General features: G+C 47.9%; 1 protein-coding gene across 1 annotated transcript in view; it reads right to left on the reverse strand.

Annotated features, from left to right (window-relative positions):
- chd6 (chromodomain helicase DNA binding protein 6) overlaps positions 1 to 20,831 on the reverse strand; it is a 33,591-nt gene that overhangs the window by 3,956 nt on the left and 8,804 nt on the right. Inside the window, exons 8-41 of the mRNA XM_037448377.2 lie at positions 20,754 to 20,818; positions 19,827 to 19,944; positions 19,215 to 19,301; positions 16,519 to 16,656; positions 16,017 to 16,138; positions 15,537 to 15,780; positions 15,160 to 15,336; positions 14,851 to 14,994; positions 14,640 to 14,738; positions 14,213 to 14,369; positions 13,081 to 13,291; positions 12,821 to 13,016; positions 12,403 to 12,567; positions 12,151 to 12,330; positions 11,970 to 12,080; positions 11,102 to 11,304; positions 10,940 to 11,020; positions 10,744 to 10,862; positions 10,317 to 10,476; positions 9,994 to 10,083; positions 9,779 to 9,882; positions 9,177 to 9,306; positions 9,011 to 9,089; positions 8,579 to 8,636; positions 7,943 to 8,312; positions 7,106 to 7,314; positions 6,693 to 6,790; positions 5,570 to 6,289; positions 5,253 to 5,492; positions 4,700 to 5,012; positions 2,999 to 4,360; positions 2,472 to 2,617; positions 2,023 to 2,325; positions 53 to 610 (exon numbers count right to left, since the gene is read on the reverse strand). Coding sequence (XP_037304274.2) covers positions 53 to 610; positions 2,023 to 2,325; positions 2,472 to 2,617; positions 2,999 to 4,360; positions 4,700 to 5,012; positions 5,253 to 5,492; positions 5,570 to 6,289; positions 6,693 to 6,790; positions 7,106 to 7,314; positions 7,943 to 8,312; positions 8,579 to 8,636; positions 9,011 to 9,089; positions 9,177 to 9,306; positions 9,779 to 9,882; positions 9,994 to 10,083; positions 10,317 to 10,476; positions 10,744 to 10,862; positions 10,940 to 11,020; positions 11,102 to 11,304; positions 11,970 to 12,080; positions 12,151 to 12,330; positions 12,403 to 12,567; positions 12,821 to 13,016; positions 13,081 to 13,291; positions 14,213 to 14,369; positions 14,640 to 14,738; positions 14,851 to 14,994; positions 15,160 to 15,336; positions 15,537 to 15,780; positions 16,017 to 16,138; positions 16,519 to 16,656; positions 19,215 to 19,301; positions 19,827 to 19,944; positions 20,754 to 20,818 — 7,557 coding nt within the window. The remainder of the gene's footprint in view (positions 1 to 52; positions 611 to 2,022; positions 2,326 to 2,471; positions 2,618 to 2,998; positions 4,361 to 4,699; positions 5,013 to 5,252; positions 5,493 to 5,569; positions 6,290 to 6,692; positions 6,791 to 7,105; positions 7,315 to 7,942; positions 8,313 to 8,578; positions 8,637 to 9,010; positions 9,090 to 9,176; positions 9,307 to 9,778; positions 9,883 to 9,993; positions 10,084 to 10,316; positions 10,477 to 10,743; positions 10,863 to 10,939; positions 11,021 to 11,101; positions 11,305 to 11,969; positions 12,081 to 12,150; positions 12,331 to 12,402; positions 12,568 to 12,820; positions 13,017 to 13,080; positions 13,292 to 14,212; positions 14,370 to 14,639; positions 14,739 to 14,850; positions 14,995 to 15,159; positions 15,337 to 15,536; positions 15,781 to 16,016; positions 16,139 to 16,518; positions 16,657 to 19,214; positions 19,302 to 19,826; positions 19,945 to 20,753; positions 20,819 to 20,831) is intronic.

The following is a 20,831-nucleotide window of genomic DNA, read 5'->3' on the forward strand; positions in this document are numbered from 1 at the left end:
AAGTAGAAGAAGGAACAGATTTACCTGTTACCCGACTCCGCCCCCTACCTACCTGTGACTCCGGGAGGTGCAGTCCCCTGCTCTTGGTGAACTCAGAGTACAGCGCTTCCACGTTTCTCCTCCTCCCTCTCCTCCTCCTCAGGGAGTCATCTCCCCTCAGGCCCCCGTTAACTATCTGCCCGGTTACCGGGTGGATGAGACCCGCCTGCAGGATCCCGGCCATGTCCATGCCCACGGAGCCTGGAAGCGGGGCGGTGATGGGGGGGGGCGGTGGCAGCTGGTGGCCGAGTGCCGGCGCTGCCGCGGCGTCGCCTGACCCGCCTCTCGTGTCTGCGGATGATTTGGTGAGATCGATGGCCGTCTCCTGCCAGCCATTAATCAGCATGGCGGCGCTGTGATGGGAGGGCGGGGCCACCACCGGAGCGTTGGAGCTCGTGGAGACGGCAGTGTGGCACGACGCCACCGTCTTCCCGGATAAAACCTTAGCGGCGGCCTCGTAGTCAAATGACCGCCGACCTAGGTAAGGAGGAGCCACGAGTCGCTCCTGTAAAAGAGGCAAGGAGGTGAGGCGCCAAGCTCCGCGCCCACAAGCACCGCCCCGCGACATGTACTGGTAGAGTGGACAGGGTGGGTGAGGAGGGGACAGGGATGGGGGAGAGATGAGGGCTCTGTTAGACATACATATGGACTGAGACACAACACAGCAGCACTTAACCAGATCTACGCCGCACTCCACGAGAGCTGCTCTCCACTGGTCTGGTCCAACAGTTAGAGACGTCCACAGATGTATCTAGTCCTGCTCTCTGAAAGCTGCTCTCTGCTGGTTTGGTCCAACAGTTAGAGACGTCCACAGATGTATCTAGTCCTGCTCTCTGAAAGCTGCTCTCTGCTGGTTTGGTCCAACAGTTAGAGACGTCCACAGATGTATCTAGTCCTGCTCTCTGAAAGCTGCTCTCCACTGGTCTGGTCCAACAGTTAGAGACGTCGACAGATGTATCTAGTCCTGCTCTCTGAAAGCTGCTCTCTGCTGGTTTGGTCTCTACTCTGCAAATGGAATGTAAGAAACCTCTTTCTGGACCCTGATCCTGCCTCCTAACATGGCCCTGCTGACAACTGCTGCTGCTGCTGCTATCAGCATAATTATTATTTTAAATATTAATCACATTACTATTACAGTTGTCACAAACCAACATTACAGGATTTGCTGTGCTTTCCATCCACACGGGTTTATGAGGATAGTGGTTACATCTGATTGTGGTTATTTGTGATGGCAGTTACATCTGATGGTTGTCCCTCTAAGGTAAATTTGTGATTTGGGCTACACAAAATGAATTAAATGGAATTCCTGCCCAGGTCTGATACCAAAATAGTATAATATTCAGAACAGAGAACTTTACAGTGATGCAACAAAGCGATGCAGAGTAGAAGTGTATGCCCAAATACAACTCGCACCACTAATATTATGTATTATTTATATAACTGTAATTATTTATTGAAGCTGATACAAACTAAATGTTTTTATGATCAATTATTAGGTGTATTTTTTTTTGCACATTTACATTACAAATAAGTGTTAGACGTATGTAGTTATAATGGCATTTAATGAACTTCATTATTAAAACTATTCAAGCTATTAGCACTATAATAACTATCAATATTAGACAATATTGACAACAATTAGCAGCATTAGAATTGTTAAAACCATTAGGACTATTATCCTTATGACAACTATTACAATAACTATAGAATATTAGAAGTAATAACATTACTATAACTATTTGCATCATTCAACTCCATCTCACCAACGGAAGGAGGGCACTAGCAAACAGACTAGGACCCCCCCTGAAAACCTAGTTAGTTAATTAGTGTTATTAGTTTTTATTGCAGCGCTAAGTGGACACGAGCGGAGTGGGCCGAGACATGAGATGGTGGAGATACAGGTGGATGGATGGAGGGTGCGTAGATGTGAAGAACAAAAGAGGTTTAGCTCACTCATCGGATCGGTCACAAGGATGTTCTCACCTTAGGTAGTCTGGTGAGAGGGGGGCTGATGGAGAACCCCAGCCCCTGGTTGGTCTGCTGGATTCGGGGCTGGCCGGGGGCCGAGGTGGAGAGGAAGCCGGCTCGGTGCTGCTGCTGGTGCTGCTGGTGCTGCTGGTGCTGATGGTGCTGATGGTGCTGATGGTGCTGCTGGGCTAAACTGTTGGCCAGGCAGGAGTTGGAGACGAGGGAGCCGGGAGAGTCGTACTGCTCGCTGGACGAAGGCCACTTCCCCTTCAGGATGGCGTGGCAGATGCTGTCCAGGCGGTTGATGATGACCCGGTCCTACAGGGAACACGATGTGAGACGAGCTTCAGTCAATCAGAGGAGGACATGTGGAGAACATCACCAGCAAACACCAAGTACTAAAGGTAAACATTTGTGGCCCCTCCTACAAGGCCTTCACAGATACTGAGAGGTCTCCTTGCTACCTTGGGCCACTCGGAGAAGGAGTACAGAGCTTTCTCCTGCAGCAGCTGGGCGATGGTTGGCTCCCTGGAGTCATGGAGGCCCTCAGGGAGATCACACATGGAGCCAGGAGCAGCAAACCTGGGGCTGCCAGGGTATCCTTCTACCACTGTGGAAGGGGGGGGGGGAGCAGGAGGAGGAAGAGGAGATTACAAACATCCTGACACTTTTTCTTGTGCTCTGCAGTAAATTATATAATAATACATAATAATAATTAAACCAATTGGGACAATGTTGCATCTGGAGTCTGAAATGAAATTCGATTGATCAATGTTTTGTTTCTGAGGATTCGTTAAATTAGATTGATGAGAACGATGCTTCTGAAATATGGAAAATCCATCTGAATGTTTCACATTGCCTTCTGGGAGCCTGTGTCCAGATGTTCTACTGTAGGTTTTCTATTGGGACTTTCTACTTCTGAGCTGGTACCTTCTGCAGAGGAACTGCATATCATATCATTAGTTGGAATCAACCACCACCGGGTTCTCACCTGGTGTAGCTGGCCGCTCCTCCTTCACCTGGCCGCTCTCTCCCAGGTTCTCCGAGGAGTCCACTAGCCCGTCCGCCTGCTCCAGCTTCGGGGTCAGAACCGTGCTGTCGGCCTCCAGCAGCTCTCGCTTGCTCTCACTTTTGATCTGAGGGAAAGAGGAGAAGTCCAGGTCCTCCGGCTTGGCCCTGGCTTTCACCTCAGAGCTGTCCGGGTAACCGGAGAGCTCCAGACCTTCTGGCTTGGCTTCTAGCTTGACGGCAGCGGTGTCAGAAAAGCCCGTTAACTTGAACTCCTCCGGCTCCGACTCGGTCTTCGGCTTCGCCCCGTCCGGACAAGGAGAGAACCGAAGAACTATGGGCTTTGCTTCGGGTTTGACGTCGTCCGCATACTGGAGGACGTCGGGTTTAGGGGACAGATTCTCAGCCTTCCTGGGTGGTCTCAGATCTTCAGCTTTGGTCTCTGGTGTTTCCGGTTTGACGGGGTAGTGGAGATGCTCAGCTGTGGCCACTGATTTTTCAGACTTTACCGGGTAGGAGAGGAACTTTCCACGTTTGAGCTCAGAGCTTTCTGGGTGGGCATCCACAGCCTTCTCCGCGTGGGTCTCCTCCACCTTTACTGGCAGCTCCAGCTGCTGTGGTTTCTTCTCACCACCACCACCAACTGGCATCAGAGTAAACTTCAGAATGGATGGCTTTGCGTCAGCAGGAACATCGGGGGCCGTTTGGACTTCCTCTCGTGGCAGGAGACCACCTTTGTTGTCCGGATGGAGGGAGAAGGTGAGGGCTCTATTCTTACAGTTGAGGTCTTCAGCTGCACCGTCGCCGTAGTTTTCCTGATCCGTGGACTCTTCACCTCTGGATGCGTTCTTTGACTTTGATGCTGCTGTGGTGGGTGAGACAGAAATAGTGGAGCAGGAGGCTGATGCGTACTCAGAATAAATGCTGTGTAGCACCATCTCAATGGGTTTCACATCTAGTTGTTCCTCTGGAACCTCCATTAGAGAAACCCCATCCACCTGCCCCTCGGAGATCTCATCCACTTGATCTGCTGGATCTGCACCCTCCTCTGGACAATCCTCTCCAGCGGTGTTCCCCAGCAGCGCGTCTGCGCCGAGAGCGTCCCCCATAGGCGTCTCCTCAGTGGGATAGAGAAGTAAACCCTCCACCTCGTCTCCAGGCTCCTCCATGGACCCGGGACAGGAAAGGCCACCGCGCCGCTGCGACTCCTCTTTGGGACCCGACGGGTCAAAGCTCTCCTGAAGTTCCTCCTCATCCTGGTCTTGGACTCCAGGCTCCGGAACCACTTCGTCCATCTCATGGACTTCCATGTTTGGACTCAAGACAACCAAAAGCCGCTCTGCTCCTGTGAGGACAGACCAGAAGATGGAGGAGGAGCTAAATGCTATCGCTATCATTACATTCCATCACATGTCATTTAGCTGATGCTTTTATCCAAAGCGACTTCCACTGCATTTGAACCCACGCGTTACATGTTGCCTGAGGAGCCATTAGGGGTCAGGGGTCAGGGGTCAGTCACTCGTCACACACAAAATAGAAATATATTTTTAACCAGATTCTAAGGCTTGTCTCCACTCAAGGCCCTCACATACACACCCATGTAAAAAGAGCAGATTGATTGACAGATGAATGAATACATGTCAATCAACCAGATTGTCCTGTTTACGGGTGCTCTTAAACGTACCTCCGGCCCCATCACACTCCTCTCCTCCCAGACTGAGGTCTCCTTGTTGCTCCTCGCTGCTCCTCCTCCTCGACAGGCCTCTCAGTTCCACCTCCTTGTTGTCAAACTGGAACCCGCCGCCTCCATCCCGGCCTTCTCCGTCCTCAACACGATTGGCCAGGCTCTGTGTGACATCAGCGTGGGGCAACCTATCCCGGGCATCCTGGGCGGTGATGTCAGACAGAGAGAGAGGTGGCGGTGACTCGTAGGGAGGGGGGAGGCTCTCCGACAGGTCGGTCTGATCCACGCTGGGTTCCTCGCTGACACCGATATCCTAAGATCACAAAGGTCATAGGTCAGAACGCAGATTGACATTTGGCTGCAACTAATTCATCGTTTCATGCAGTGTGCCGTGTCAGTTCCAAGGTTTCAAAAATAAATATCTATCAAAAAACTAATCGACCGATTAATCCATTATCAAAATAATTTGGTTTGATCTAATCGACAGCCCTAATATATAAAATGTACACACACACACACACACACACACACACACACATATGAAGGGATTTACCTTGAAGAGCATGTAACTGGAGGACAGGGGCTCCACCGGGTCTCCTGCAGAGGGGTGTGAGGGGGAGGACGAGGGTGGAAGGCCCAAACACTCCTCCAGAGTCCCCCCTTCCTCCCCTCCTCGGTCTCCCCCCTGAGCCTCCTCGTCCTCCTCTTCCAGGAAGCCGGCCTCTAGAGTGGAGGGGCCCAGGATGGGGTCAGAGTCGTTGAACATGTGGTGGTCCGTCCCGTCCCAGGAGGCCTGCCGGCAGGGAAGAGGGGGGTCAAACATCTCAAATCACCTCAAATCTCAAAGTGTCCTGGAAGGGGTTTGAGTACCTGTAAGCGGTCCAGCTCCACCAACGGGGCCATTAGCCCGGTTTCCTCTGACGAGCCCTGCTCCCCCACCAGGACATCGCTCCTCAGTTTAGAGTCAAGGTCCGCCCCTCCAACCCCGTAGGAGTTGAGCATGCTCTGACCTCCTGCGGCCGAGTTGAAGGGGAAGCCGTTGAGGGGGTCTTTGGAGGCTTTGCCCCCGTGCAGGGCGTCTGCCGTCATGGCGTCGTGCTGCAGAGAACCCAGCTCCAGGCTCTCATCCAAAGTGGGACAGTCCAGAAAGTCTCCCCGGGACCCAGCGGCCAGGCCCAGCACGGGCGAGGCGGAGCTGTGGCCGTCCAAGGGGTGGAGGTGGGAGTGGGAGGAGGAGGGAGAAGGAGGTGGTAGAGGCCCTGGCTGCTGGTGGTGGGGGTACTCAGGAGGCTGAGGGGAATCATACATGCAGCAGTGGGGATGGGACGAGGAGGACGAAGACGAGATGCCGGGATGGTGGTGACTCTGAGGATGGAGCTGAGAAGGGTGGCCCCTGACGTAGTTCCTGTGAGCCTCCAGGAAGCTCAGCTGGGGGTCGTTGAGGATGTAGAAGTCGGTGCGGCTCAGGCCGTGGCGCGCCGCCCCGATGAGGAGGTCGCGGTCGTGTTTACCGGACTCCCACCAGACCGGCAGGTAGAGGGAGGGCCGGCACAGCTGCAGGCGGGCCGACAGCAACGGGTGACGTAGAACCTGAGGAAGGAGAACACCCGATTAAAGGAAGGATCCTCGTCTCTGTGACCTTTAACCTCCAGGCTACTCTGGGTGGGGGCCGTGCAATGGGAGGAGGGCGGACGCACACTCTGTGTGTCACCACGCCGGCATGAATAAATGTACGAGTCCTTGTTCATCTGCGGACTGATGATACAAAGCTCTTTTTACTGAGGATGAATTGAGGTGAAGCAGAGCTATGCAGCTCCCATCATGCTTTGGGGCTGTCTGTAGGATGCAGCCAGTTAAGTCAAACTGTGAAGGTAGAAACAACCATCGGGTGCTTCGTTAGAGTAGATCTTTGAACCTTCTATTTTAAACGGGATGACGCCAAAAGAAGATTGATCTCCGACCATCAGCAGATCAGCAGATGATCACAACCCACCTGCTCTCTGATCTTTCGTAGCAGCTCGATGCGATACAGAGTCCTGGCTGCTCGCTCCTCAGTGAGCGGCTCCACCAGCACGGCAGGATCCACCAACCCTGGGGGGGGCATGTGACATGTTGGTCTTGTGTGCTTACACGCATAAAAATGTCATTCACATTTCTAAATGTTCATGTTCATATTTGTTGTAACCTAATGAATTATCAGTTAAGATAAACTAATAGTCCATAAACTACATTCTAAGGACCTTAACCGCTGAGGAAGATCTCACAAGGGGAAGGAAAGGTGAACAGGAGAGTTCATGAAGAGTTATGGTTGAAGCTCCTCTCCAATGTTAAAGGAGCTTATAGAGGAACCATTGAAGCTCTTCTCCTAAAGGAGCCACTAAAGGAATCATTGAGGACCCTCTCTACCTTCCTCCTTCCTGGGGGGCAGCTTGCAGGCCGTCCTGCACATGTTGACGAAGGAGTTGAAGTATCTCTCCAGGCTCTCGTCTGTCTTCCTCTCCAGTCGGGCCAGAGCTCTGAACTGGGACCAGTCGAAGGACTTCCTGTCCGAGTCGTACGCGACGCCGTAGGAGGACACCGTGCGGTAGAAGTCGGCTTGTTCTCGGCGGGTCCACCTCAAACAAGACGAAGACAAAGACGTGATGTTCCAAGCAGCAGATACACCGGGTGTGTTTGGAATAGTAGTTCAATAAGAACTATTTTTATTATAATAATAAAACATTCAGGTCAATATTAACAAGCGGGAGGATAAACGTCCACCACAGAACCCCCACTAAATATCAATACAGTTCATGGGGATCAAAACCACATTATTTTAAATTTAAATTAAATAAGCATTGCTTCAAAGGAACCAAAACTAGGCCATTTTTAAACTTCTGTGTCATGTTTCGAAAAAGAAAGATTTAAAGGTTTATCCTTCTGATCCAACATGAAAGACTCCCTCTGATGCCTTGTATTTATGTATATTTATGTTTTCCTGTTGTTGTTCTTTTGTTCCTAAACAGAGCAGATTGAAATCTGTCAGATGAAGGGATGAACTTTCACTAATAACTTTTACTGGTCATAGAATTATGAAAACATGAATTACTAATAAAACAATTCCACTTTGTTTTGCTGCTCCAGTATTTTGGGACCTGAAGGTAAACCAGGACTTCCTCCATGATGATGTTCCTTTGTTTGGCTTTTATTCTGGAGGAGCAGCTCCTCCAGAATAAAAGCCCTCTGTATGATCTGACTCTGTACCTCCTCTGCCACTCCAGAAACAGGGGGTCCGGTTCAGTGGCCACCACGGAGCACCTCCTCATCTCCTCGCCCAGCTGCCACGCCACGGGCCCCCCGGCGTGGTGCCCGTGGCCGTTCCCGCCCCCTCCCATCCCCGCCGCGCCCACCAGGCCGTCGTGGAGCAGGAAGTCGTGGCGGAGCGGCGGCTCGCGGCGCAGCGTGAAGCGTTGGTAAGCCGTGATCAGGCGCCGCAGACGGGCCGTGAGGGCGGGGCCGGTGGGCCAGAGGGGCCGGGCCTGGACCACGTGAAGGGACGCCACGCCGGTACCAACCGTTGTCGTAGTGACCAGAGCTCCGACCTGGGCGCTGAGGTCAGCTGACATGTGCGAGTCTGTTGAGAGCCAATGAGAGAAGAGAACATCACTTCTAGCTGAAGACTGGCTGGGAATCTTTTATTATGCATTTGTGTGTCCTTCTAACTTTATGTTTATGTTTAAAGTCTCAAAGTTTTGTCTCAAATCAGAAGGAATTATTTAAAAAAGGAAAATAAGACTTTGATACCTCATAATTATAATAATGATTGATTTGAACAGACCATAATACTGTCACTTTAAACCCAAGACGTAATGAGAGATAAAAGTGTTCTGGTTGTCTCACCTGGACCGGTGCTGTCGGGTTTGTCCGAGGTGTCGGTGCTGGAGCAGGTTTCTTCTTCCTGTTGAACAAAGACCATCAGACGCGATCAGCTGAGAGCGATTACATACAAACAGGATACACATCAACGTCACAACAACGCCGCAACATCCCCAAACACCCCCCCCCCGCCCCCCACACACACACACACACACATAGTGAAACTTCTTATTTGTAATCCATAGATTCACATATTGTCAAAGTCATGTTAGTCTTGTAATTGTGTTTCATGTCAAACATAAAGTTACAGGATAGTTGCTCAGACTGCATCATTATTATATTAATCATTAGCTCAACACATTATTATTTCTGATATTACTTAATAATGAGTCCTGTTAATGTTAAAAAGAGGGACGAGGATTCCAAAGACAAAGACAAAGACAAAGACATCCTCACCTTGCTGCTCTCGTCTCGGTCCTCTCCTCCTTCTGCTTTACTCTCTGCCTCCTCCTTCACCTCCTCAGCTTTGTTCACGCTGACAAACATGAACATACGTATAAATATACACAAGTCTCGTGTGTGTGTGTGTGTGTGTGCGTGTGTGTGTGCGTGCGCTCTCCACCTGTCTGCTAGGTCCGCCCCCCCCTCCCCTCCTCCCTGCTCAGCAGTCAGAGCTGTGACATCCGGCATCCCAACTCTCTCCAGGAAACACATGTCAGGATCGGCTCGCATGGCGTTGTATCGCTCGTAACCTGGTGGAGAAGACGCACACATTAACACACACAAACGCACACATTAACGCACACATTAACACACACAAACGCACACATTAACACACACACAAACACACACATTAGCACACACATTAACACACATTAACACACACAAACACACACAAACGCACACAAACGCACACATTAACACACACATTAACACACATTAACACACACAAACGCACACATTAACACACACAAACGCACACATTAACACACATATTAACGCACACATTAACACACACATACGCACACAAACGCACACATTAACACACACATTAACACACATTAACACACACAAACGCACACATTAACACACATATTAACGCACACATTAACACACACATACGCACACATTAACACACACATTAACACACATTAACACACACAAACGCACACATTAACACACACAAACACAGCTATCCACAGGGCACAGAAATAATAACCTCACCGTGTTTGTGGACTCCAATGAGGAGAGACTTGTCAGCTTCAGTATCCCACCAAACAGCTGGAATCTCTATGTAGTCGATGTCTGGTAGAGACACCTCCAGTTTACTACACACACACACACACACACACACACACACACACACACACACACACAGTTAATATGTCCCATCAGAAGAAGCATCATCCATCAAGCAAGGTTTCGTCATGAGAATTTACCTGGCAGGTATTCCATCCAGAGCTTGATTGGCAGCTTCACCCAACACCTCCACCTTCAGGTAGTAGAGCATCCTCACCCTCAGAAGCACCCTAAGAACAGAGAGCGATGGGGGGTCAACTTTCAATGGTTGAAACTTCAGCTTAGAAGAATATAGTTCCAATTATAAAAGGTATGCCAACATATATGGTAAATGTATCCTCACTATACATATAATACATAATTAGATATATAGGGCATTTTTTATGTAGGTAGATCTCTTTGACTTGAGAAGGTGTGGGCGGGCCTGGTCTACATGGTAGCCTTCTGTGTTGTGTCCACTGACTTGTTGCAGTGCTGTTTCAGGTGCTTCTTGTAGCTCTCATCCTGCAGCAACACATCCGGGTTACAGTGGGCCAGCCAGTCGGCGTTCTTCACCTCAGGAACGTTCAGCTGGTTCTTCAGCTTCTTCCCCTTCCGACCCCGAGGCACCAGAGCCGACAAGCCTGGAGCCCAACAAGAAAAACTCACAAATAGGAAAGGAAACTACATAATACCAAAAAAGTTAACAATGCTACGTTAAAAATGCTACGCTAACAATGCTATCCTGACCATGCTATCGTCACAATGCTACAAGGCTTTAAGCATTGAGCGTGACAGTCTATGGTCACCCCCGACAAAATGTCAGAGCCCTGATGCTACGTCAACCATTGCTATAGGAAACATGCTACGCTAATAATGCTACGTTAACCCCGGTAGCAGGAGACCATCACCGGAGTGGTTGAGCAGGTCCTGGTCCTCGCCCTCCTTGGTGGGTGTGATCAGGTCCCAGATGAAGCTCTTGATCTTGTCATCTCCTTTGTAGTGTCTCAGGCAGTAAACCAGCAGAGCCCTGAATCACAAACCACATCAATCCTTCACAGCGGGGGACACATGTCTCCCCTGGTCCCAGGAGGCCCGCCTTCTTACCTGCAGATCGCCTCCATGTCTCTCTCTGCCAGGTGCCACTTAAAGCGCCCGTGGTTCATAATGTCCTTCCAGCGCCCCCACCTGGAGACACACGGCACGTCAGGGGGGACAGGAAGAAGTGTGTGTGTGTGTGTGTGTGTGTGTGTGTGTGTGTCTCCGTACCCAAAGATGAGCAGGTTCTTCTCCACCCTGAAGCACTCCGCCCTCAGGTACCTGCGGCTGCGCTCCCCCAGGCGACGGGTCCGACTGGGCCGGTCCTCCGAGTCGCTGTCCAGCTCAGAGAACTCCATCAGCTCGTCGTCCTCGAAGGAGTTGTAGTGGCGGGTCTGCTTCCTCACGCGAGGAGTGTCGATCACCAGGGACTCCTGCAGGAGGGAGGCCAAGCAGACACACGTCTAATGTTATATATCTATGATATAGAATGTTATGTGTAATAATGCTAAATATACCAAACTGCAAACTTGAGGTGACAGCAGGAGTGGTCATTGTCTAATTTGCATAATTGTAAATCAGCAGCTTTACGCATGTGCGATTCATTTCATAACAAACAATTCACTCACATTCCTTCATGAATGTATACAGAGTATATACTATAGTATATACTGTATATAGTATATACTATAGTATATAGTATATACTTTCACTAATAAGCTCACGTTGCCTCAAAAGGATCATTTGAGGGATTCGAGCTGAAAGCTAAAAGGTCAACGTGTTACTTTGAGAGCAGTGATGTAGAACAATGGGTCAAAGTGAACATTATCGCTCAATAATGCACCCTGTGACTCACTCTCAACCAATCAGAACGCTTCATCTACCCGTATTATAATGTTATAATGTTATATATTATAAAGTCCATCTGTTAGAAGAAGGAGGAGAACAGCAAAGGACGCTTCTCTCCTCCAACTTTATGTTGAATCACATCCATTGTCTCGGTCTATTAATTCCTTCTGGTTTTTGTCCTTGTCTCCCTTTTCTTTGTGTCTCCTTTCCTCTTTCCTCCTTTCCTCTCCTCTCCTGCCTCCTCTGTTACCTTTTCAGACTTGGAGTCTAGCTCCACCTCAGCAATCTTGGCCCATTTCTGCCAAAAGTTGGGGTCGTCCAGAGAGATGTCGGTCCTATTCCCAGATGAGATGAAACTGGCCTGAGGACACGACAGAGGACAGATGTTCAAAGTCAAGACAACCTTCTCAGATCTGGTTCAGGACTCGTACCTTTGCAAACGTTGACCCTTTCCCCTCCGTTTGGATGGTGATGGTCTGGGTTCGTCTCTGAAGGATCTGATCGATGTCCTCCTCGCAGAACTTGGACCCCTCGTCCTCCTCGTCCATCAGCGCTCCGTAAGCTCCTTTCTTCAACAGGTCCTCCACCTCCAGCTTGGAGAGTTGCTGCACCTGAAGGAGACACGGCGGTTAGCTTTGGAGGAGAGTCCTCCTGGTCCTCCTGGTCCTCCTGGGTGTGCTCACCCCGTTGAGGCTTCCCTTGCGGTTTATGTCCTGGAGGACGGCTTTGTCCAGGCCCAGCTTCAGGCTGGCCTTGTCAAACATCTCCCTCTCGTAGGAGTTCCTGGTGATCAGTCTGTAGACCTTCACGGCTTTGCTCTGACCAATCCGGTGGCAGCGCGCCTGAGCCTGAAGAGAGGAAACGTACCATTAATATCACTACGAAAAGTTCCCATAATGCACTGAGGGGGTAACTGAGGTCTGTGATTCTTCATCCTTGAATCTCTGTGAAACATCTCAGCAGCTGCATTTTGATAATTAATTATTTGTAGAGAATATTTTCTTAGGTTACTAATTAGGAATAAACCGTTAAATGCTAATATGATCAACTCTTTTTGACCCATGACATATCTGAAATCAAATATGATGTATTCGCTCTGACCTGAAGGTCGTTCTGGGGGTTCCAGTCCGAGTCGAAGATGATGCACGTGTCAGCGGCCGTGAGGTTGATGCCGAGCCCCCCGGCCCGGGTGCACAGCAGGAACACGAAGCGGTCCGAGTCCGGCTTGCAAAAGCGGTCGATGGCGGCCTGGCGCAGGTTCCCCCTCACGCGTCCGTCAATGCGCTCGTAGGTGTACCTGCAGAGGAGAGGCCGTTATTAAGGTCCATCGTTACGATGGTCTCCTTCCTGCCGGAGCTCACCTCCTCTGAATGAGGTAGTCCTCCATGATGTCCAAGCAGCGGACCATCTGGGAGAAGACCAGCACCTTGTGTCCACCTGACAGCAGTTTGGGCAGCAGCTTGTCGATCAAAACCAGCTTCCCGGCCGCCTGGATCATGGCCTGCAGCTGGAAGTCCAGCGCGTCAGGACTGTGGTACTTCCTGAAGCTCTCCAGGATCTTCTCCTCCGCTCCTGAGGGAGGTCACCAGGAGGAGACGTTTCAGATCTTCAGAAACACTACTAGTGTAGGTGGCAGGGATGGGTATCCACAGTGGTACTCTTATTGGCTCTGTCCCTTATCGATAGTCTCACTGGTATGGTTACTTATTAAAACATGTATTGGTTGTACTTATTAGTGATGTTGTTAGTCTGGACCAGCCCTTAGTTAAGCTGCTGTAGGCCTAGACTGCTGAAGGACTTCTTAGGACACACCAAGCTCCTCTTTCTCCTTCTAGAAGAATTCACATCTCATTAATGCAGATGTGCACATCACTAATTCAGCCTCTTCCCAATCCTTATTCTATCAGGACCCTGCTGCTACATCACATCACATTGCATGTCTTTTAGCTGACGCTTTAATCCAAAGCCACTTAGGTTGCATTATAACATTATAACACATGCATTAGGTGGAGGTTGGGTGTCTTGCTCAGGGACACGTTGACATGAGGCAGGTGGGATTCAAACCACCAACCTTGTGGCTCCCAGCGCATCACACTACTCAAGCGCCACCATTGACCCCCCATCACTATCATTATTATTACTGATATTAACATTACTCATAACCCAACCAACACCGGACGCTTTGCTTCTTGGTTTCATGTCGTTACGTCACCTGGTTTACTTCTCTCAATATTTCATTCATTTCTGTTGTGTATTGTACATCTTTGACGTTGTTCATTCTGTACACATGGCATCCACTGCAGGCTGTCCATCCCTGGGGAGGGTTTCTCATTTTTTGGGGGGGTTTTCTTGTTCTCAGAGGGTGCTGCATGGGTTCAGACTGTAAAGCCCTCTGAGGCACATTTGTAGCTCTACTAAATAAAATTGAATTGATCACATTTGAGAGAACCAGAGAGTCTATTGGAGGAACATCTTCTCTTTGCTGAGTCTCACCTGTAATGAGGTACGGGTGGTTGCAGCACTTGCGGAGCTCCATCATGGTATTGATAAGGTTGGGCATGTTGTGCTGATTGGCTCCTTTGGACAGGAAGGAGAAGTTCTTCTCTAAAATGGCTCGGTAATACTTCTTCTGGATGTTGGTCAGCTCCACCTGCGGGATGAAGTGAACCCATGAACCCTGAGATCTACAAACTGCTCGCTCATCTGGGTCCCTCACACCCAAGTTCCACCCCATGCTCCATCCCAAAGCTCCACCCCATGCTCCATCCCAAAGCTCCTTTAGGACGGATCTAAAACCTTTTGATTCCAGTAGGCCCTTTTGGCTGTGTGTTGAATTGGTTTTATTACTATATACTCGCTCGGTGGCACTTTTTACAAATAAAACACACCAAAGAGAACCGTTCACTTTGTAGGATCTCACCTCGATGATAGTCTCCTCTTTAGGCGCCAAGTTCTTTTCTACATCGTCCTTCAGCCTCCTCAACATCATGGGCTTCAAAATGGCCTGGAGCTTTTTCACCTGCAACAGAGAACAAACGGACAAGTTTGATCCAGAGACGAGACTCAGCTGCTCTCAGAGCTGCCGGTGCACCTCCCTGTAAAGATCTCCACCTGTCGACCTGAGTATTCACCTGCTCGTCTGTTTTCAGGTCTCCAAACTCTTCCAGGAAAGTGCTCTCGGAAGGAAACTGCAGCGGCTCCAGGAAGTTCAGCAGACTGAACAACTCCTCCACTGAGTTCTGCAGAGGGGTTCCTGTCAGAAGAACCTTGTGTTCCTGTAGGAGACAGAACGTAGAACCTGTTTCTCCTCATCGACTGAGAACATGAGGTTTATTCAAACAAAACATTTCAGACATCCTCTTCCTCTCAATCAAACATCCCCTTCATCCTACCAATCCGCCCACTTCCTGCCATTCAAACATCATCTTCTTCCTACTGACCAGGTTCATGAGCTTCAGCCCCTCGAGCAGTTTGCAGTTCCTGTTCTTCAGGCGGTGAGCTTCGTCGATCACCACGCAGCGCCAGTGGAGCTTCCTGAGCTCGGGGCAGTCGGCCATGATCATCTCGAAGGTAGTGATGAGTCCGTGGAACTTGAGCACCCCGGGGACAGTGTTTCCCTGAGATGAAGATATATAGAATACATCATTACATAATATACATCAACTCTATAAAGAGCTTATTCATCTTTGTTCTAAACTGTTCAGAAGACAACGTCTTTTTAATTTATAAAATATCATATTGAATAAAATGCCCATTCATTGATTATAGAACGTGTGCTCAGCACCCCGCCCCCATTTTTACCCCTTTAGTGCCCTACCTGCACGTCTCTGTAGAACATCTCGTACTGATGGATCATCTGCCGGCTGATCTGGGATCCGTGGTAAACAATGACGTTCATTGGTGTCCAGGTGCGGAACTCCCTCTCCCAGTTTGTGATGGTGGACAGGGGGGCAATGATGAGGAAGGGGCCGCGGATCCCCATGCTGAAGATCTCAAACAGGAAGGTGATGGACTGGATGGTCTTTCCCAGACCCATCTCATCCGCCAGTATGCAGTTCTTCCTGGAGGGGAGATGGAGACAGAGACAGTTGAGGTTTAAGAGAAAGTCTTTAACCAGCAGAGTTACAAACTCACATGACCTGCAGTAGAGCTACAATGATGGTGTTACATCTTAATGGATTCCTTTCATCAGGTTATTTGTGGAACTGCTTTTTGATTCATTTTAGATTTGGTTTCCTTGGTTTTTAACTAAATGTATTCTAATGTGTATGTGTGAGAGGGAGAGAGCAGCACTCACCTGTTGTACCAGTTGAAGAGTAACCAGTTCATTCCCTCTAACTGGTACTCTCTGAGCTGGTTCCCGTTTCTGAAGTCTCTGGTGATGTCCAGCTTCTGCCACTTCTCTGGAGGAGGACGCTCCTGCAACACAAGCACATGGAAACCTCTCATCAGATATGAAAGAAGCGGGCAAAACCTCAGAACCCTTTGGGTTCCATCACAAAGGAGATTAAATAGCTTTAGAGCTTTTGATTAGATTCTTATGGACTTCCTTATTATGGACTTCCTGCCACACTTGACCACTAGAAGACAGCTGAAGAGGTTTTAATAAGCAGAAGACAGGAAAACAATTAGAGAACCCAAAGACGTCGTGGCTGTTTCCCTTTGGATGTTTTTGTCACTTGATGCAAAAATCTATTTATCCCGCATTTCTTCCACAGTTCTATCAGGTCAGCTGATGTGTTTTAGCAGCTGGCTCTCCGGTTGGAGGAGCAACCCTGTCAACCCCTGGTTCCACTCACCATGTGTCTCAGGTCTGCTGGCAGTTTCTGGATGTGCTCAAACTCTTTGATCTTCTCTGGGTCCAGGTCCTCCTGCAGCTCCCAGGTGGCCTCCTCGTATGAGAGACTGCACCACTTCACCAGGTAGTGGGTGACCTCCTACAGCAGCCCACACAACACATCCCACAGTGTTAGCAGGTGTAAGCTGTAAGCATGTGTGTTACCCAACGTTACCTGGTGTTATCTAACGTTACCTGGTGTTATCTAACGTTACCTGGTGTTACCTGGTGTTATCTAACGTTACCTGGTGTTATCTAAAGTTACCTGGTGTTATCTAACGTTACCTGGTGTTATCTAACGTTACCTGGTGTTACCTGGTGTTATCTAACGTTACCTGGTGTTATCTAAAGTTACCTGGTGTTATCTAAAGTTACCTGGTGTTATCTAAAGTTACCTGGTGTTATCTAACGTTACCTGGTGTTATCTAACGTTACCTGGTGTTATCTAACGTTACCTGGTGTTATCTAACGTTACCTGGTGTTACCTGGTGTTATCTAACGTTACATGGTGTTATCTAAAGTTACCTGGTGTTATCTAAAGTTACCTGGTGTTATCTAAAGTTACCTGGTGTTATCTAACGTTACCTGGTGTTATCTAACGTTACCTGGTGTTATCTAAAGTTACCTGGTGTTACCTGGTGTTATCTAAAGTTACCTGGTGTTACCTGGTGTTATCTAAAGTTACCTGGTGTTATCTAACGTTACCTGGTGTTATCTAAAGTTACCTGGTGTTACCTGGTGTTATCTAAAGTTACCTGGTGTTATCTAAAGTTACCTGGTGTTACCTGGTGTTATCTAACGTTACCTGGTGTTATCTAACGTTACCTGGTGTTATCTAAAGTTACCTGGTGTTACCTGGTGTTATCTAACGTTACCTGGTGTTATCTAACGTTACCTGGTGTTATCTAAAGTTACCTGGTGTTATCTAACGTTACCTGGTGTTATCTAACGTTACCTGGTGTTATCTAACGTTACCTGGTGTTATCTAACGTTACCTGGTGTTATCTAATGTTACCTGGTGTTATCTAAAGTTACCTGGTGTTATCTAAAGTTACCTGGTGTTGTCTAACGTTACCTGGTGTTATCTAAAGTTACCTGGTGTTATCTAACGTTACCTGGTGTTATCTAAAGTTACCTGGTGTTATCTAAAGTTACCTGGTGTTATCTAACGTTACCTGGTGTTATCTAAAGTTACCTGGTGTTATCTAAAGTTACCTGGTGTTATCTAAAGTTACCTGGTGTTACCTGGTGTTATCTAACGTTACCTGGTGTTATCTAAAGTTACCTGGTGTTGTCTAACGTTACCTGGTGTTACCTGGTGTTATCTAAAGTTACCTGGTGTTGTCTAACGTTACCTGGTGTTATCTAAAGTTACCTGGTGTTATCTAAAGTTACCTGGTGTTATCTAAAGTTACCTGGTGTTATCTAAAGTTACCTGGTGTTATCTAACGTTACCTGGTGTTATCTAAAGTTACCTGGTGTTGTCTAACGTTACCTGGTGTTACCTGGTGTTATCTAAAGTTACCTGGTGTTGTCTAACGTTACCTGGTGTTTAAAGTTACCTGGTGTTATCTAAAGTTACCTGGTGTTATCTAAAGTTACCTGGTGTTACCTGGTGTTATCTAAAGTTACCTGGTGTTATCTAAAGTTACCTGGTGTTGTCTAACGTTACCTGGTGTTACCTGGTGTTATCTAAAGTTACCTGGTGTTATCTAAAGTTACCTGGTGTTACCTGGTGTTATCTAAAGTTACCTGGTGTTATCTAAAGTTACCTGGTGTTATCTAACGTTACCTGGTGTTATCTAAAGTTACCTGGTGTTATCTAACGTTACCTGGTGTTATCTAAAGTTACCTGGTGTTGTCTAATGTTACCTGGTGTTATCTAACGTTACCTGGTGTTATCTAACGTTACCTGGTGTTATCTAACGTTACCTGGTGTTATCTAACGTTACCTGGTGTTATCTAATGTTACCTGGTGTTGTCTAACGTTACCTGGTGTTACCTGGTGTTATCTAACGTTACCTGGTGTTATCTAAAGTTACCTGGTGTTATCTAACGTTACCTGGTGTTATCTAAAGTTACCTGGTGTTGTCTAACGTTACCTGGTGTTATCTAACGTTACCTGGTGTTATCTAACGTTACCTGGTGTTATCTAAAGTTACCTGGTGTTGTCTAACGTTACCTGGTGTTATCTAACGTTACCTGGTGTTATCTAAAGTTACCTGGTGTTGTCTAACGTTACCTGGTGTTATCTAACGTTACCTGGTGTTACCTGGTGTTATCTAATGTTACCTGGTGTTATCTAAAGTTACCTGGTGTTGTCTAACGTTACCTGGTGTTATCTAAAGTTACCTGGTGTTGTCTAACGTTACCTGGTGTTATCTAAAGTTACCTGGTGTTGTCTAACGTTACCTGGTGTTATCTAACGTTACCTGGTGTTATCTAACGTTACCTGGTGTTACCTGGTGTTATCTAATGTTACCTGGTGTTATCTAAAGTTACCTGGTGTTATCTAAAGTTACCTGGTGTTGTCTAACGTTACCTGGTGTTATCTAAAGTTACCTGGTGTTGTCTAACGTTACCTGGTGTTATCTAAAGTTACCTGGTGTTATCTAAAGTTACCTGGTGTCATCACAGCTGAATTTGTGTGCAACCCACCTCTCCAGTCTCAGTGTCCGTGGTGACGGCCACCTCCAGGATTCGGTCCACTTCAACATAGTCCGGATTAAAAATGTCCTCATCGGGCTGGAAGGCGGGACAGTAAGACAACAAGTCGATATTGATCAATTCCTCATAAACAATCAAGTCAGACAACAATTTTATAGAATACAAAATAAACAAAAAACAAAAACAATTTGTTCACTACTCTAACAGTGATAGTTCTGTTCTGTCCATATTGTTATTGAGCCACTGATCTGTATGTGTGTTTGTGGCTTGACTAGAGGAACAGGTCTGATTGTGGTTGTATGAGGTCCTCATCAGTCCTACTAACAGACTAAGTCCAGATGCTCTTATGACAGGAGGATTTGAATACTGTCAATATAGCTGGTATTGATACTTTCAGGTGTTGCTCCATCTGCTGTAGGGAACACCCTGACTGTGAGAAGAACCTCCTACAAACACACATGCGTGTTTTTCCACATTTGTTCTGAGCTTTGATAAAGACAAAAGGGGTTGACATGATGGTGATCCGTCAAGGCGTTGCCTTGGTTACGGCAGGTGAGAGTTTACCTGTGGGCCTTTACAGACTGCGTTAGGGTTGTTGGTTACCTCGGTGAACAGGTGCTTCATCTGGGCCTGTTTGGTCCTGAAGCGCTTGATCTTCTGGTGGATTCTGGGATCCTTCTCCAGCTCCTCCAGAGTGGCCCACTTGCAGTGAAGGTAGGAACTGGACCAACACACACAGCACAGCTTTGTCAGTGTGAACATCTCCAAAGATCTCACTATGAGGATCATGGTGGTCCCATCTTATCAAACATGATGAGCGGTTCATCCTGGTCCCTCTGCTGTAAAACGTTTAACAGCAGAGCGGATCAGAACAGGAAGGAGCTCCCACTGAGCATTGGTGTGGGAGCTGTCGTTGCTATGGTGACACGCACGGTTTGACCGGCATGACGTAATTCATGAATCTATAAGTGGACGCAGGGAAAGGTCAGTACAGCGTCCAGGGTGCACTTAATCAACTCCCCAAATCACGCTCATGGAAATGAACATTAGTATAATATTAATCTCAGTGTGTCACATCCATCGGTTTGATTCTACAGATAAAACGTGTTATTGATCAGCTCGGGATAAACTGCCACCCCAATGATGATGGGGGGGGGGGGGTAAGCAGTCAGTAAGCAGGGACGCTCAGTAGCGTTAGCACGTCATTCCTTTTATCAATTCACCTATTGGGCACCTCCTCGTTAAAAGTATACTATGAATATGAATAAATACAAACACTACAGCTCCCAACGTTTTAACCTTTTCAACAAACTATGGACAGTATTTTACTTTAACAGTGTACTTACAGCCGTGTTCTCCCTAGGTTCCACATGACACATTCATGACACATTCATGACACATTCATGACACATTCATGACACATTCATGACACATTCATGACACATTCATGACACATTCATGACACATTCATGACCGTGTGTGTAGAAATAAGACACACATTTCTTCTTTAGATAAACTCATGAAACTCACAAGTTTCTGTATTTGACATAAAACTCCTCCGCCTCCTCCACTTGGTCCTCTGGTGATGAAGAAGTCTGGAGAGGAAGA

Source organism: Pungitius pungitius, chromosome 8, assembly GCF_949316345.1.
Source record: "Pungitius pungitius chromosome 8, fPunPun2.1, whole genome shotgun sequence".
Taxonomy (NCBI): domain Eukaryota; kingdom Metazoa; phylum Chordata; class Actinopteri; order Perciformes; family Gasterosteidae; genus Pungitius; species Pungitius pungitius.